We start from the raw sequence: 15,942 nt of genomic DNA, 5'->3' as shown, positions 1-15,942 counted from the left end.
GAATGATGATAAAACAAAACTCCACTGTGTTTAATAGGATGTCATAGATGCATACTTTTATACTGATTTACAGAGATATTGCTGTATAATAAAAAAAGATCTTTACATGTTGCATTTTTCAAGGGAACCCACAAATACATATACATTTATTGCTAACTTACACAGATTTTCCTATAATGTGTTTCCTTAAAATTTAAGTTCTGATACCACAGGATGCTGAACTAACCAAGATAACTAACTTAAATGCAGGAACTCATCATTATATCTTAGGAATACGCAGTACACTTGGGGAGAGTGGGTGACAGTGCTGGTTCCATGAATCATTCAACACTTACGAAGCAGAAACCAAGGAGGGTATGACTATCATAATTTAACTACATGGGTTTAGAACATATCTTGGGTTCACAGCTGGTACTGGTAATACACTACTGTATGAATGCTTGCAATAATATTGCTGCCTATCCTCTAACAGATAGACCTAATACAGAGATCATGTGTAAGATAAACTATGGTGGAGGACAGGGGAAATAGGAAGAATGGATCGAGGAGTACAAGAAGGTTAAGATGACCTTCAAATTCTTGTACTGATTTCAAGTATTTTACTAGGTGAACTTGGAGATTTTTCAAATTATGTTTACTTATCCTATCTAAAAACATTTCCTGTGTTTCAGACACAGCTTGAAATATGTAACTGCCAACAGCAAAGGGTTGGGTTTTTTTTTAGTGTGTTGTCAATGTGGTAAATCATTTACTTAAAAAAAAAACAGAGAAAACTAACTGATTTGTCTGTCGTTTTTCCTGTCAAGATCGCCCTCGCCTTGGCTTTGGTCAGAGGGAAGGACTTTATGTATGAGTCGTACAAGTTCTTGGCAAGGGCTCGAAGATCAGCCGACTCTGGGTTTAACTGGTCGATGTCGCTGGAAATCTCTGCCAGGAGCTTCTCCTTCTCAGCTTGTGGCATTCGCCCAAACCTGATAGCTGAAGAAGACAAATTGTTACATTAGTCACAGCTGCATCTAAACATAAATATATTTTAAAAATAATATATTCTGTCACCTTTCATAATGAGCATTCCAGAGTTTCATTTTCATTCAGAGTGCTTAGACAAGTGGCAGAAAAATGATTTCATCCAACAGAGTAGACAAGCAGTTGAAAGGGTTCAGAGAATTGTCACAAGAACAAAACTAAACAGAGGAAACAATCTGGATACCCATACAGTCAGCTAGGATGTCCTTGTGAAAAGGCGTCAGCTTCTAGGAGCCTGTATGGAAATAAAGAGCTATTCTTCTGACTCATCTGGTAGTCAGACCAGGTGAGTCTAATTAATCCCAACTCAGGAGGATAAAAAATAGAGAGCCTTTAAGTAAAGACAGTGTTGTCCATTGCACCGAGTGCAGGATTAAAAGTCAGGAAGTTCTGGGTTCTAATCCTGGTTCACTCATTGTATGATTTTAGGCAAAAAGGGAATGCTTCCTTACTTCACAGACAAGTTGTTAGAATCAAGTAGTTAATATCTATATAGTGATTAATATATAAAGTACTATAAAATGTTATTCTGAGAGGAATTAAGGGGTCAAATAGGAGGTCTTTCAGGTAAAATCCCTAGAAACAGCAATTTTAGAAGGCAGCTTGACAAAAGGTTGCTAGTTGCCCTTAATTTAATAATAAAGGGAAACCCCAGAGGGGTGAGATTTGAATGCTAACTCTGTCTGTATGTGTGCTGTGTTGACAGAGTGGCAAAGGACTCACCTACTCACAATACCTCACAACTACCCAACTCAAATGTAAGGCACACATCTTTACAACTTATAAGTGTGTACCATCCAAAGGCACATGGGCAATGATTCTGAAAAATCTTTCAAATAAGCCAGTAAGATATGTTTCCTAACAGACTATTTTTTACAATATACAGATTTCAGTAAATGGAATTAAATCTACATGACCCTTAAGAAAATAAGATAGAAAGAGTATCAAAGTGAAAAAGTCACTTCCCCCCAAAAAAAAACCAAAGAAAAAAGTTTGTGGTCTTGGTTTAGGAACAGGTAAAAAAAAACCCTATAAATAAAGATTTTCCAATTGTCAATGTCTTCTCCCTTTAAAGGTAAAAGACATTGTTAGCTTAGTACTTCCAAATGGCTAAACTGGGGACACTTCCTTTGGATTATGCTTGCCTCTTTCCTGTTATGAGAAACATGGAATACTCCTTTTTACACTAGTGTTGCTGGGCCAAAAATAGCACTTTCATAAACTCAAAATAATCTTTGATGACACAAAAGCATATGAAAGCCATTTAGCACCTGTATCACTGACTGACTCTCACTTCATGCTAGAGGTGGCTTGTTTGCTCTCACATTTCCATCACAGTTCCCTTGCAGTAAAATCCATCACCAAGAGAAACATGCTGCATATCTCATATCTCTGCGGGTGTCCCCTGAGTTCACATTTCAGAATAAAATCAGAATGGAAGGGAACCTAGCAGTTCATTAGGGACCACTTAACGCATGCTATATTTAGGCTTTTTCCTGAATATGTCCCCTGCCTACAATTTCTTCATATGGAAACATCTGAATAATTGCCAATTTATATTTGTTTTGGACTGGAGTCCACGTTACCATCTCCCCCCCCCCCCCCAGGGATAGTAAATGAACTTAGTCAGCTACCAGCAACAGTTTCCAGTGACACTTGATTGCCAATCCTCTTAATTTCTTACAGCTTAGGAAAAGCTTTCTCCAAAATCCCATGTTTTAAAAGATTTAAAGAAAAAAAAAAGTACCATACATGAATCTGAATGACACAGCGTGAATGATGGCTCAAAGAGATTAACACAGTTCTGTCAGGGAGAAACACCCGAATCCTGTATAAAGAATGTGTACTCAGGTTTGGGGTTGGTATCCTGTGTAATGGTTGTGGGAACAAAATATATCTTGTATCAACCTAAGGACAGACTTTATTGTAGTCTTTGGGCTGCTGCCCCCCCACCCCCGATCAGCACCTACCAGATACTGTAAAGTGAATAAGAATGTATCCAATGCCTTCTTGCCTCACCTGGCCCCAAACAGACATCTTGTTTGCTGGCACATTGAGAGTTGGCCTGTAGCCCATCTTCCCAGTGCAGAGGGCTTGATCCAAGGCCCATTGAAGTCAATGGGAGTCTGTTGACTTCAGTGGGCTTTGGATCAGGCCCAGGAAGAACAGAGCCCCTTCTGTGTGACTGTTCCATCCCACATTCACATGAGAAGAGGAAAATTGAGGTCTCTATAGCAGGAGGGGATTGCATGGGTCTTCTACTGACAAGTGAATTTCATCGGAAGAGACTAGAATTGTGGATGGACAGTAAAGACAAGTGATAGAAAAAATTACTCATCAAACTAACAAAAGAATTTAGATTCATACCTAGTGAAAATCCACTAAAGTCACTGGAATGTTGAAATCAATTGAAATCAACATTGAGACAATACCAGAGACGAATTCAGTCCAAAGTGCTTAAATAAATACTTGTAATTAAAAGCAGGGACTTTGGTTTTATAATTGAACAATATACTGCCGATACTATTTGTGTATCAAGAAATCTTGAAACTCTTATTTGTCATTGTAAGTTATTTATATCAGGAATCATAAAACTGAGGTTATGGACAATATGCTAGAGTAATTTATCCTGAATCATCTAAAGTTTCCCAGATTATGATTTTCCTTGTATTCATCATTTTTGAGCTTTGTAGCACAGTGGAGACTTGACATGTTTTGGTTCTATGTTCTGAGGTTTTATAAGAAATGTTGTTTTTCTGGCTTTACTGTTAATCACTGACCAGTACTAATGATTTTTTTATATATATAACAAAGATGTTAATGTATTTATACAGTATTTATACAATGATACCTCATATTAGATTGTTATATAATGCTTTAGGTCTCACTTGTGTAAGCTCTATGACTGAAGATGTGTTCTGGTATTGCGTCATCAAGGCCACATTTAATAAAAAGGGCCCAATTAGTCTCATTATATTACAGGTAAAGTGTAATACTGTGTACATAATACAGGTAGCCTTTATACACAAGGTATGTTATACCATATGACTTCACAAAAATTGTCATAAGGAAAACCAAACCCAACATGACATTTAAGACTCTTGCTAGGGGCATGAAAGGCTTACGAAAAGTAAATAAAATACAGTAGAACCTCAGAGTTACGAACATCATGGGAATGGAGGTTGTTTGTAACTCTGAAATGTTCGTAACTCTGGACAAAATGTTATGGTTGTTCTTTCAAAAGTTTACAATTGAACATTGACTTCATAGTGCTTTGAAACTTAACTAAGCAGAAGAAAAATGCTGCTTTAATCATCTTAATTTAAATGAAATGAACATGGAAACAGTTTCTTTATCTTGTCAAATCTTTTTTAAAACTTTTCCTTTATCTTTTTAGTAAGTTATGTTTAACACAGTACTGTACTGTATTTGCTTTTTTTGTGTCTCTCTGCTGCTGCTTGATTGCGTACTTCTGGTTCCAAATGAGGTGCGTGACTGACCAATCAGTTTGTAACTCTGGTGTTCGTAACTCTGAGATTCTACTGTACATTTTGAACCGGGAATCAGAGTGATTAGTGGTTGTGAAATTCACATTTTCATTAAAGTCTCCTTTGTCCTTTAATAAGACAGATTACAGGCTTTAAATAGTGTCAGACTTCTGACAATTAGTAGGATTATGTTTTATGATTAATTTGTCCACTTTTTAAACATATTTGTTCATTTTGCAAGAGCCTCACCATATCAAAGAAGAGGCTTGCAATGCTCTGGTGCCTTTTCAGGGCTTTTGCCAACAAGTTTGACTTTCCCTGCCCCTCACCTCTCTTTTAAAGAAGGATTTATAACTGATGATACATCTTAAATGAGATCTGGCAGGTTACTGGCCATTTTCTAACTCCCAAAAGCAAAATAAGAAGCCATATTGGTGTTAAAATTAAGGATCTTGGATGCAAAGGAAAATCAGAATAGCACATTTGTTTAAATCAGCAGTCATGTGTGTAATAGCTGTAGCATTAGTCACATATACAAAATATCTACTGTTAGAAACTCATGCATCAGGATATGGATATTGATATTCATAATGTGTTCATCAATGTAGTAACTGAGTGCATGTGGTGCCACTGGCTGGATGTACTTAAGAGCCCAATTCTGAAAAGTGGGGACTGCCTCTTGAGACAAGAATAGGAGTGGAATTCAGTGGGAGTATCTTCACAGGAGATACTCAGCAACTCACAAGAACAGGACCTTAGAAGGTATTTCACCTTCCTATCCAGAGTAGGTGCTAATCACCACTGAAAACAGAATACCAGAGTAGATGGACAAACTGTCTGTTCTGTTCTGGTAATTCCCTTGTTCCTAAACTATATTGCTGTATATGTAAACAATACATTCATAACAAGGCACATGATACCTTTAACAATCTGAGAATATCAGATACAAATGCTATGAATTCACTTCCTGAAGCATGCTATTGCATTTAAAAAATAATGGCAATAAAGCGTGTCTAAGAAATACAGCTCTACAGGATACAAATATTGAGGCCCCATCCCTCACTTACACAAATAGTCCCACTGGTTTCAGTGAGACTACTCTCAGGAGTCAGAGTTTGCAGGATCACAGTCATGATTTTGAAATCTCACTAGCAAAAGTTGTCCTTTTATACAGACTGTTTTTTTACAAAGGGAGAAGAAAAATGGACACTATAATACTTCCCCTGGCTACATTAAATATTCACTTAGCTCTAAAATTTTCATACCCTTCTCCAAGATTTTAAACAATGGATTTAATTTTATTTTTGTCACTAGATAATCCCTCTGTGTCAAGGTTTTTACACCAAATCTCAACTGAAATTCATTTAACTGATCTTACATTTTAGGGTCTATCCAGACTAGGAAAATTTACTTTATTAAAATAGAGTTGCTTACCACAGGTATTTTGATTAGACCAAGCAATATTTACCCTGCTTATACTTTGGTTAGTTGGTCCCTTTATAGTGTCTAAAATTTGCACTCTCTTGTATGTAGATAGGCCTTTGTTTGTACTCACTTAAGGATGTGTACATGTATTTTGAGATTAAAAGACAACATACATTCTAGTTCCTAAGGACATGTTTTTTTTTTTTTTAGGCAAGTAACAAACTCTCTCCTGCTGACTGAGCAGTGTCTCAAAGATATAGTCAGTTTATGAGTATGTTAGGAAGAAATAAATATAGTTCTTTAAACAAAAAAACAAACTAACAAGCAAACAAAAACTTAATTGAAATAATATGATCATTTCAAAATGGAGACTGATTTTCTATGAGAGGATAATTGCCATTAAGCTGTACAAATAATACTATTGTTAAAACTAATAATACTATTTTAAGACTGAAAAAGAAACCATACTGGTAATAAGGACCTTGCTAGAACTTCCAATACCGGTGAATTAGTTAATGCTCATTGGTTCAAGAACATTAATACAAACCAGTATGACACAATTTTTAATTTGAAAATGTATGGCAGCTTTCCCATATAACCATCAGTCACTGCACAGATCCTGTTGGTAAAGATGATTCACGAAAGGAGCCTGTTGTTGATTTTGCAGTAGAAAATTAAAGCACAGCAGTACTACAGTGTTTTTAAATATGGATCCAGTCCTGCAAACCTTGACTCCTGTGAGTAGTAGTTAGTCTTGCAGGTAGTCCCATAAAGTCAATGATATTACTCATGTATGTGTTTAAAGAACTGGGCCTTATATTAGTCATTTTCATTGCAAAATAACATCATTGTGTAATGCTGCCAGCTCTCTGTTGAAAATTTAAAATAACACATGCCTACAGGGCTGCCGGGGGGGGGGGGGGGGGAAAGTGGGGCAATTTGCCCCAGGCCCCGGGCCCCGCAAGCCCTGGCCCGGTGGCGGTCTGGATCTTCGGCAGCATTTAGACGGTGGGGGGCCCTTCAGTGCTGCCGAAGACGCAGAGCAACAGAAGGGCCCCCCACTGCCGAAATGCTGCCAAAGACCTGGACCGCCGCCGGGTGAGTACAGGCGCCACAGCTCCCCTGCTTTGTCCCAGGCCCCTGAATCCTCTGGACGGCCCTGAATGCTTATTGGTATTTCACTCTTGTAAAGTCATGAACAATTTATATTGTGTTTATTTTTCCCAGCAAAAAATATATAATAAACTAGCAACACCACGGGATTAAAAAGTTCTGAGGTAAAACTGTTCGAATCATAGAATCATAGAATATCAAGGTCGGAAGGGACCTCAGGAGGTCATCTAGTCCAACCCCCTGCTCAACGCAATCCCCAACTAAATCATCCCAGCCAGGGCTTTGTCAAGCTTGACCTTAAAAAACCTCTAAGGAAGGAGATTCCACCACCTCCCTCGGTAACCCATTCCAGTGCTTCACCACCCTCCTAGCGAAAAAGTTTTTCCTAATATCCAACCTAAACCTCCCCCACTGCAACTTGAGACCATTACTCCTTGTTCTGTCATCTGCTACCACTGAGAACAGTTTAGATCCATCCTCTTTGGAACCCCCTTTCAGGTAGTTGAAAGCAGCTATCAAATGCCCCCTCATTCTTCTCTTCCGCAGACTAAATAATCCCAGTTCCCTCAGCCTCTCCTCATAAATTATGTGCTCCAGCCCCCTAATCATTTTTGTTGCCCTCATCTGGACTCTTTCCAATTTTTCCACATCCTTCTTGTAGTGTGGGGCCCAAAACTGTACACAGTACTCCAGATGAGGCCTCACCAATGCCCAATAGAGGAGAATGATCACATCCCTCGATCTGCTGGCAATACCCCTACTTATACAGCCCAAAATGCTGTTAGTCTTCTTGGCAACAAGGGCACACTGTTGACTCATATCCAGCTTCTTATCCACTTTAACCCCTAGGTCCTTTCCTGCACAATTGCTGCCTAGCCACTCGGTCCCTGGTCTGTAGCAGTGCATGGGATTCTTCCGTCCTAAGTGCAGAACTCTGTACTTGTCCTTGTTGAACCTCATCAGATTTCTTTTGCCCCAGTCCTCTAATTCATCTAGGTCCCTCTGTATCCTATCCCTACCCTCCAGTATATCTACCACTCCTCCCAGTTTAGTGTCATCTGAAAACTTGCTGAGGGTGCAATCCACACCATCCTCCAGATCATTAATGAAGATATTGAACAAAACCGGCTCCAGGACCGACCCTTGGGGCACTCCACTTGATACCGTCTGCCAACTAGACATGGAGCCATTGATCACTACCCGTTGAGCCTGATGATCTAGCCAGCTTTCTATCCACCTTATAGTCCATTCATCCAGATCATACTTCTTTAACTTGCTAGCAAGAATACTGTTGATGTAATGAGAGTATTTAAATATATTTATGGCTATGTATCTTCAACAAATGGACACCAATTTGGCTCTGGGAAGTGTGTATACCTTACTTTAAATCCTGGTACTATACTAACAGAAATGGACAAGTGTTTGCATTATCCTAGGATATGTCCATAGGTAGCACAGGAGTTAACTTTGATTTTATTTACAGTTAATTGTTTTGAGTAGATGAATTCTTTTACATTTCATTTATTTTCTTTTGCTTGGGATAATGATACTTTGAGATCTCCTTTGAGATCTGTGAATGAAAAGTGCTACAGTAATATTTTTAGTTTTTAAATTGCTATTTGTATTTAAAATATTTTTTTCTTTGCAACTTCCAAATTTAATTTGTTTGGTTTCTGCTTCTTTCAAAAATGTATAATTTACAAAGAGATGTCAAAAGGTCTTGTGGAAAATGAAGTTGCATCAGAAATGGTCACTTTTTTCTTTTTTTATAAATTGGAAATTTTGGGTGAGCTTGATTGGTTGTGAACTGGTCAAGGAGAAATGCTTTATCAAAGTTTTATAAAGGCTGTTTGCATAAAAATCACAAGAAAAAGTGTCATAAGAGAGACTCTGTTTCTCTGCTGATCAATAAGGTTGAAGGCTTCTATCCATTTTTCAGTGTGCCTATGATTTTATGAATGTGAATGTATTTATGTATAATTTAATTTAGAGTTAAATTCCACTGGCATAGGGGAAAAACATATCAAATGACACATGAGGGAAGCTGTATATAATTTGATATTTATTTTCAAAGAATATTTTGAAGTAGGAAAGGCTCTGATTTTGTATTGTCAGCTTGACTGCAAATATTAAATGTCTTTTTTTAAAGATACGATTAATTGTAATTCCTGTTTTCTAATGAGAGTAAGATGCCACATCAAGATAAATTATTTTTTATTCTCTGTTTCTCTGGACAAAGCTACAATACTCATCCTCCCCTTGCCACCACGTAGTGCTTTACAAAAGAAGTTGCCATATGTACTCTTTTTCTCTCTTCAGGAGCTGACTTTGTGTAAATTGTAATTTCAATGAGAAAGAAAATTTAAGCAAGCTTCTGACTGAAATTACAGGAACTCCTGATGAGAGATACATAGCAATATAAGATAAACAACTGTGGGTTAAACAGTGTCTAGTGATTACGGATGGAAAAGGAAAGTAAAACAACATCCAAAGAATGAGAATACTTTGTTAACCTCCACTCAAATGGTACAAAATGTGGTTATGATCCCCTCTCCTGAATGTGAGCTATTTATATATTTTGCAATAATATATCAATGCTAAATATCTTCATGGCTTGGAATCTTCAGACCCAATGAGTCGCATTCTACATGGGTATAAAATCCAGAGAAATTCAATGGCATTACTCCCATATACACCGTTGCAAAAGAGATCAGAAAGAAGCCCAGTGTGTGTAGTGGCTTCCAGTCCAGTTTTGCATTTCTATATGTCCTCACAGTATGAGGCTTTGTCTTTAAAGGCACAAATTTAATGTTTTATTGTCAAATCTATTTTTTAATTTATACATGGCAAGGGGACCTTCTGCCACAGATCAGTATAAAGATATTGTGCCTAGCAAAACAGAGAAAGATATCACTTAAGAAGAAAATATACACTATTGGCAAAATTCTCCCTTGGACTTGTACGTGGCTCACACTGACATTAATGGAAGCCATATCCCTCATCTACAAGAGTATCTGGCACATGTCTTGAAAACAATAATAGCAGGTTCCTCTCAATCCCAGAGAACATGGTAAAATTACTATAAAAATACTCACAGAAGTATTTTAAAATTGAGATTTATTTTTAAGAGTTATTGTTGCATCCCAGAAACTTGAAAACCATATTTTCCATTAGGAAAACATTTCCCATACCAATGTATTCACTGAATTCAGTGTATTAGCTTCAGAAACCACAGTTAAGCTTTCCTCTTGGGAACAGCACACTAATTTTTTTATACTGATAATAATGAAAGTCCTAAAAAAACCACAGAGAAATTATTTTCCCAGTCATGTTTGCAATTCTTTACTCTTAGAATTACATAAGTCTCTATGTTATGACATTTAATTCCTGTTTGTACTTGGCTTTGCCAAGAAAAAAGAGTGAAGAATCTTCATATGGGATATGGCTCTCTCCCTTCAAAGATTCTGAAATAAGTATTTTCATAGGAATTCAGAAATTGACTTTAAAGTTCACAGGAACCTTCTACATTTTCCTGTGCCACAGAACAGTATCATACTATGCCAGGATTTTAGTGCTATCTGCTTACATAGTGTAAGGGGTTCACCTGTAAAATTGTACACTTCTTTATAGCCTAAATCCAGAGAGTATACAAAAAGGAACTGCTGTTTGGCATTCACATTTGCAATTAAATTTGCCGATGGGTGGTGGAGAAGCTAGAGAAAGCTCTCAAAGATCAGGAACCGCAGCAGTTAAGCTAGGTGGTGGGAGGGCAACTCTAGAATGGGTGTGCAAAGGAATTCCACACTCCTTCCAGACAACAGTGCCAGCTCTACACATACCAGAAAGAAAGAGGAAGAATAGGGTGGGTCAGTAGTGTGACCACTTGGTTTACAATTATGCACATCTAATATCCTAGTGTGAGGAGACTTTATTATCATTAATGCTACCAAACCTGGATAGGTGTTCTGTGCAGCAAATTGAAATTATTATTATTTACACACTTTTGGTAAGTTCCACACTCCACAGAATACATTTTCCAGAATTAAGGTGAATCCTCACTGGTTTTGGCCCTAAATGCAAAAGGCTGGTGCGTTAAGGTATACAGCACAATTTAGACAAGAAGTAATACAGTGAAGCAAAGAAAGATAAACAATTGCACTAGTGATGAGTACATGAAGAATGAAAAAAATGCTTTCCCTTTATCTTTTTAGTAGTTTATGTTTAACACAATACTGTATTGTATTTGCTGGTTTTTTCGTCTCTGTTGTTGCCTGATTGCATACCTCCAGTTCCAAATGATGTGTGTGGTTGACCAGTCAGTTCGTAATTGTGGTGTTCATAACTCTGAGGTTATACTGTATGCTTGTGTAGTGCCTATCACAATGTGGCTGGGGCCTCTAGCAGTATAAAGAATAAATAATAATCTAATTTGTGATTTTTTTCAGATAAAATATTATATTTTTCAATATGTGCTGACAATTCATGTACTTACCATTATGTGACATGCCAACTGCAAGGCATTTCTGAAATCTGCAATACTGACATTTATTCCTGCTTTTCTTATGAATGCGACAATTCAGATCACATCTGTCATAGATTAGCTTTAACCTGATTGTTCTTCGAAAGAAACCCTGCAATAAAAATAAAGGCATGGAAAAGGATCAGCCTAAAACATCTTCCAGTGCCTCTGCCTCATTTGAAAGGCAGATTCCACTATACTGAATATACTGTAGCTACTTTTGTTTAAGAATGTGTGTTAGAACTTTCCCATTTTAAGATTCTGCACATTTTCAAAATATCAGAACTCATTACCAGATGTAAGAAAAATTCTATGGATCATAGCAAACCCAATCCACTCTCTGAATCCAGGAGTTTAAAAAAGAATGATATGCAAATACATCTGGGTGGGTTGCACACTCTCTAGTTTAAAGAACTTCTGCTGGTGCCTCATGAAAAACATAAAATATTCCATGAAGAAAGACATTCTTTATGACATTCTTTCTGATTCATATATTTTCTGTCTTTATTTCCACAGTTCTTTTTATTGCATGAAAAACAGGACCTCATAAGCCCCTGCTGCTTATGTCTCATCTGAACTCATACCTCTCTATTAATTACATTATAATTTAATTTCCATCTTCCTATTCTTTTAATTCAAGCAAATCATTCCCACCCAAGCAAAGCATAAGATTGTGGGCTAGTTGTTGGTTTAGTTATTTTCTCTAAATAACTCTGCTTCTTCATTATTTTCAAATCTTTTTACTGTTGGAGGCCCATGTACTTACAGAATATTTATTTTCCTTCATCTATTCTACTTCTTTGGCTGTTTTTATTGCTAACCTATTTTTGTAATATTTATTTCCAGGATCTGTTTATGTTTGAAATGTTCAGTTTGCTCTTATTGTTTTGAATTTACAGGTCTTCAAAATATACAAGCACCTGAAAATTCTAAAATTAGTATTATAACCAGGATAACTACTGCAAAGTGCAATGTAGCCCTGTAAAGAGACAAATTTTTGCTGGTCATTATGGACATTCATAATCTTGTCTTTTCAGAACACTTTTTTATTACTTGAAGCCTTATGGGGTTGAAACACAAGCAGAAAACATATGTTGGTTTACGTGGTTGTTTAGATTTTAGCATCCATTCTAAATTCTACATATAGATGTAAGTTTTTTGCTGGTTAGGAACAATATAAATAATATCCAATGAATGCACATGTATTATTTTTAAAGAATTCCATTACATTGTAGCAATAGGACAGTCCAAAAGCAGTGTATTTCTAAACAGATTATTGTACTTGCTTGATTAGACTAGGATTGTCTTTGACTAAGCGCACATGGCATGTGCAATATTTGCCGATAATTAAACTTCTGGTCTTATCTCATGGTTTAGTGTTGTATTCTCAGATCATTCATATGCCGTTTATTTTAATAAGGCATGTCCAAGTTTATTACAGTTCATTCCTTGTTACAGCTAGTTTTTCTCACAGCTCAGTTGTAAGCACTATGCTGACTTCTTATTTATATATTTCACTGTGACCATAAGTAATCGATAATAGATGTATTCCTCTTCTAAGGATTTCTCATAGATTCACAATGTAATCCTTTGAGATTTTGTTTAACACCAGAGCAGGTCTGTGCCTCTGTAATCCCCTATTACTGAGGACAGTGTAGCCCAGGGGTCGGCAGCCTTTCAGAAGTGAGGTGCCAAGTCTTCATTTATTCACTCTAATTTAAGCTTTCGCGTGCCAGCAATACATTTTAGCGTTTTTAGAAGGTCTCTTTCTATAAGTCTACAATATATAACTAAACTATTGTTGTATGTAAAGCAAATAAGGTTTTAAAAATGTTTAAGAAGCTTCATTTAAAATTAAATTAAAATGCAGAGCCCCCCGGACCGGTGGCCAGGATCCGGGCAGTGTGAGTGCCACTGAAAATCAGCTTGTGTGCCGACTTTGGCACGCGTGCCATAGGTTGCCTACCCCTGGTGTAGCCCTACAGCACTCACTGGCATCAGTGGGTGCTTTGAAAGATTCAATGAATTTTTAAAGTCATAGGGCTTGATTCACCAATGCCCTTTGATCTTGTGTAGCCATTTACAACTGTGCAAAGTGGGTATAAAATGCAAATCAGAGTAATATAGACTGAATATTAAATTGCCTAGAGATTGACTAAAAAATTAAATTGGGTAAGATCCTGCTCTTGCTTCCATTAGAATACATTCAAATTTTATGAGTGACTTCAATGATAGCAGAATTGGGACCCAATTTCTTTTCATTGACCAAACTGAGAAAAATTTGAAAAATAAATCAATAGCATAAATAACAAAAATCAAACTAGATTTTAAAATCCTTCCAATTTTAATATAAAGTTCTGTTTTTGATATATGAAGGGCAATTTGTTTTAAATAAATAATTTTTTACATGACAGTGCCCTTTTAAACAGAACACAGATCTCATAAGAACATAAGAACATAAGAAAGGCCGTACCGGGTCAGACCAAAGGTCCATCTAGACCAGTATCTGTCTACCGACAGTGGCCAATGCCAGGTGCCCCTGAGGGAGTGAACCTAACAGGCAATGATCAAGTGATCTCTCTCCTGCCATCCATCTCCATCCTCTGACAAACAGAGGCTAGGGACACCATTCTTACCCATCCTGGCTAATAGCCATTTATGGACTTAGCCACCATGAATTTATCCAGTCCCCTTTTAAACATTGTTATAGTCCTAGCCTTCACAACCTCCTCAGGTAAGGAGTTCCACAAGTTGACTGTGCGCTGCGTGAAGAAGAACTTCCTTTTATTTGTTTTAAACCTGCTGCCTATTAATTTCATTTGGTGACCCCTAGTTCTTGTATTATGGGAATAAGTAAATAACTTTTCCTTATCCACTTTCTCAACATCACTCATGATTTTATATACCTCTATCATGTCCCCCCTTAGTCTTCTCTTTTCCAAACTGAAGAGTCCTAGCCTCTTTAGTCTTTCCTCATATGGGACCCTCTCTAAACCCCTAATCATTTTAGTTGCTCTTTTCTGAACCTTTTCTAGTGCTAGAATATCTTTTTTGAGGGAGGAGACCACATCTGTACACAGTATTTGAGATGTGGGCGTACCATGGATTTATATAAGGGCAATAATATATTCTCAGTCTTATTCTCTATCCCCTTTTTAATGATTCCTAACATCCTGTTTGCCTTTTTGACCGCCTCTGCACACTGCGTGGACATCTTCAGAGAACTATCCACGATAACTCCAAGATCTTTTTCCTGACTCGTTGTAGCTAAATTTGCCCCCATCATGTTGTATGTATAGTTGGGGTTATTTTTTCCAATGTGCATTACTTTACATTTATCCACATTAAATTTCATTTGCCATTTTGTTGCCCAATCACTTAGTTTTGTGAGATCTTTTTGAAGTTCTTCACAATCTGCTTTGGTCTTAACTATCTTGAGTAGTTTAGTATCATCTGCAAACTTTGCCACCTCACTGTTTACCCCTTTCTCCAGATCATTTATGAATAAATTGAATAGGATTGGTCCCAGGACTGACCCTTGGGGAACACCACTAGTTACCCCTCTCCATTCTGAGAATTTACCATTAATTCCTACCCTTTGTTCCCTGTCCTTTAACCAGTTCTCAATCCATGAAAGGACCTTTCCTTTTATCCCATGACAGCTTAATTTACGTAAGAGCCTTTGGTGAGGGACCTTGTCAAAGGCTTTCTGGAAATCTAAGTACACTATTTCCACCGGATCCCCCTTGTCCACATGTTTGTTGACCCCTTCAAAGAACTCTAATAGATTAGTAAGACATGATTTCCCTTTACAGAAACCATGTTGACTATTGCTCAAGAGTTTATGTTTTTCTATGTGTCTGACAATTTTATTCTTTACTATTGTTTCAACTAATTTGCCCGGTACCGACGTTAGACTTACCGGTCTGTAATTGCCAGGATCACCCCTAGAGCCCTTTTTAAATATTGGCGTTACATTACCTAACTTCCAGTCATTGGGTACTGAAGCCGATTTAAAGGACAGGTTACAAACCTTGGTTAATAGTTCCGCAACTTCACATTTGAGTTCTTTCAGAACTCTTGGGTGAATGCCATCTGGTCCCGGTGACTTGTTAATGTTGAGTTTATCAATTAATTCCAAAACCTCCTCTAGTGATACTTCAATCTGTGACAGTTCCTCAGATTTGTCACCTACAAAAGCCAGCTCAGGTTTGGGAATCTCCCTAACATCCTCAGCCATGAAGACTGAAGCAAAGAATCCATTTAGTTTCTCCGCAATGACTTTATCGTCTTTAAGCGCTCCTTTTGTATTTTCATCGTCAAGGGGCCCCACTGGTTGTTTAGCAGGCTTCCTGCTTCTGATGTACTTAA

General features: G+C 37.3%; 1 protein-coding gene across 4 annotated transcripts in view; it reads right to left on the bottom strand.

Moving 5' to 3' along the window:
- The window catches only part of PPARG (peroxisome proliferator activated receptor gamma), a 107,733-nt gene that overhangs the window by 25,657 nt on the left and 66,134 nt on the right, over positions 1–15,942 (bottom strand). For all 4 annotated transcript variants that reach the window (XM_039482475.1, XM_039482476.1, XM_039482477.1 and 1 more), the window contains 2 exons: positions 11,545–11,683; positions 779–978 (listed from right to left, as the gene is read on the bottom strand). In XM_039482475.1, the coding sequence (XP_039338409.1) occupies positions 779–978; positions 11,545–11,683 (339 nt within the window). The remainder of the gene's footprint in view (positions 1–778; positions 979–11,544; positions 11,684–15,942) is intronic.

This window comes from Mauremys reevesii, linkage group 7 (assembly GCF_016161935.1).
Source record: "Mauremys reevesii isolate NIE-2019 linkage group 7, ASM1616193v1, whole genome shotgun sequence".
NCBI classification, from domain to species: domain Eukaryota; kingdom Metazoa; phylum Chordata; order Testudines; family Geoemydidae; genus Mauremys; species Mauremys reevesii.
The sequence above is the reverse complement of the archived record's forward strand: the minus strand, read 5'-3'. Positions and strand labels throughout refer to the sequence as shown.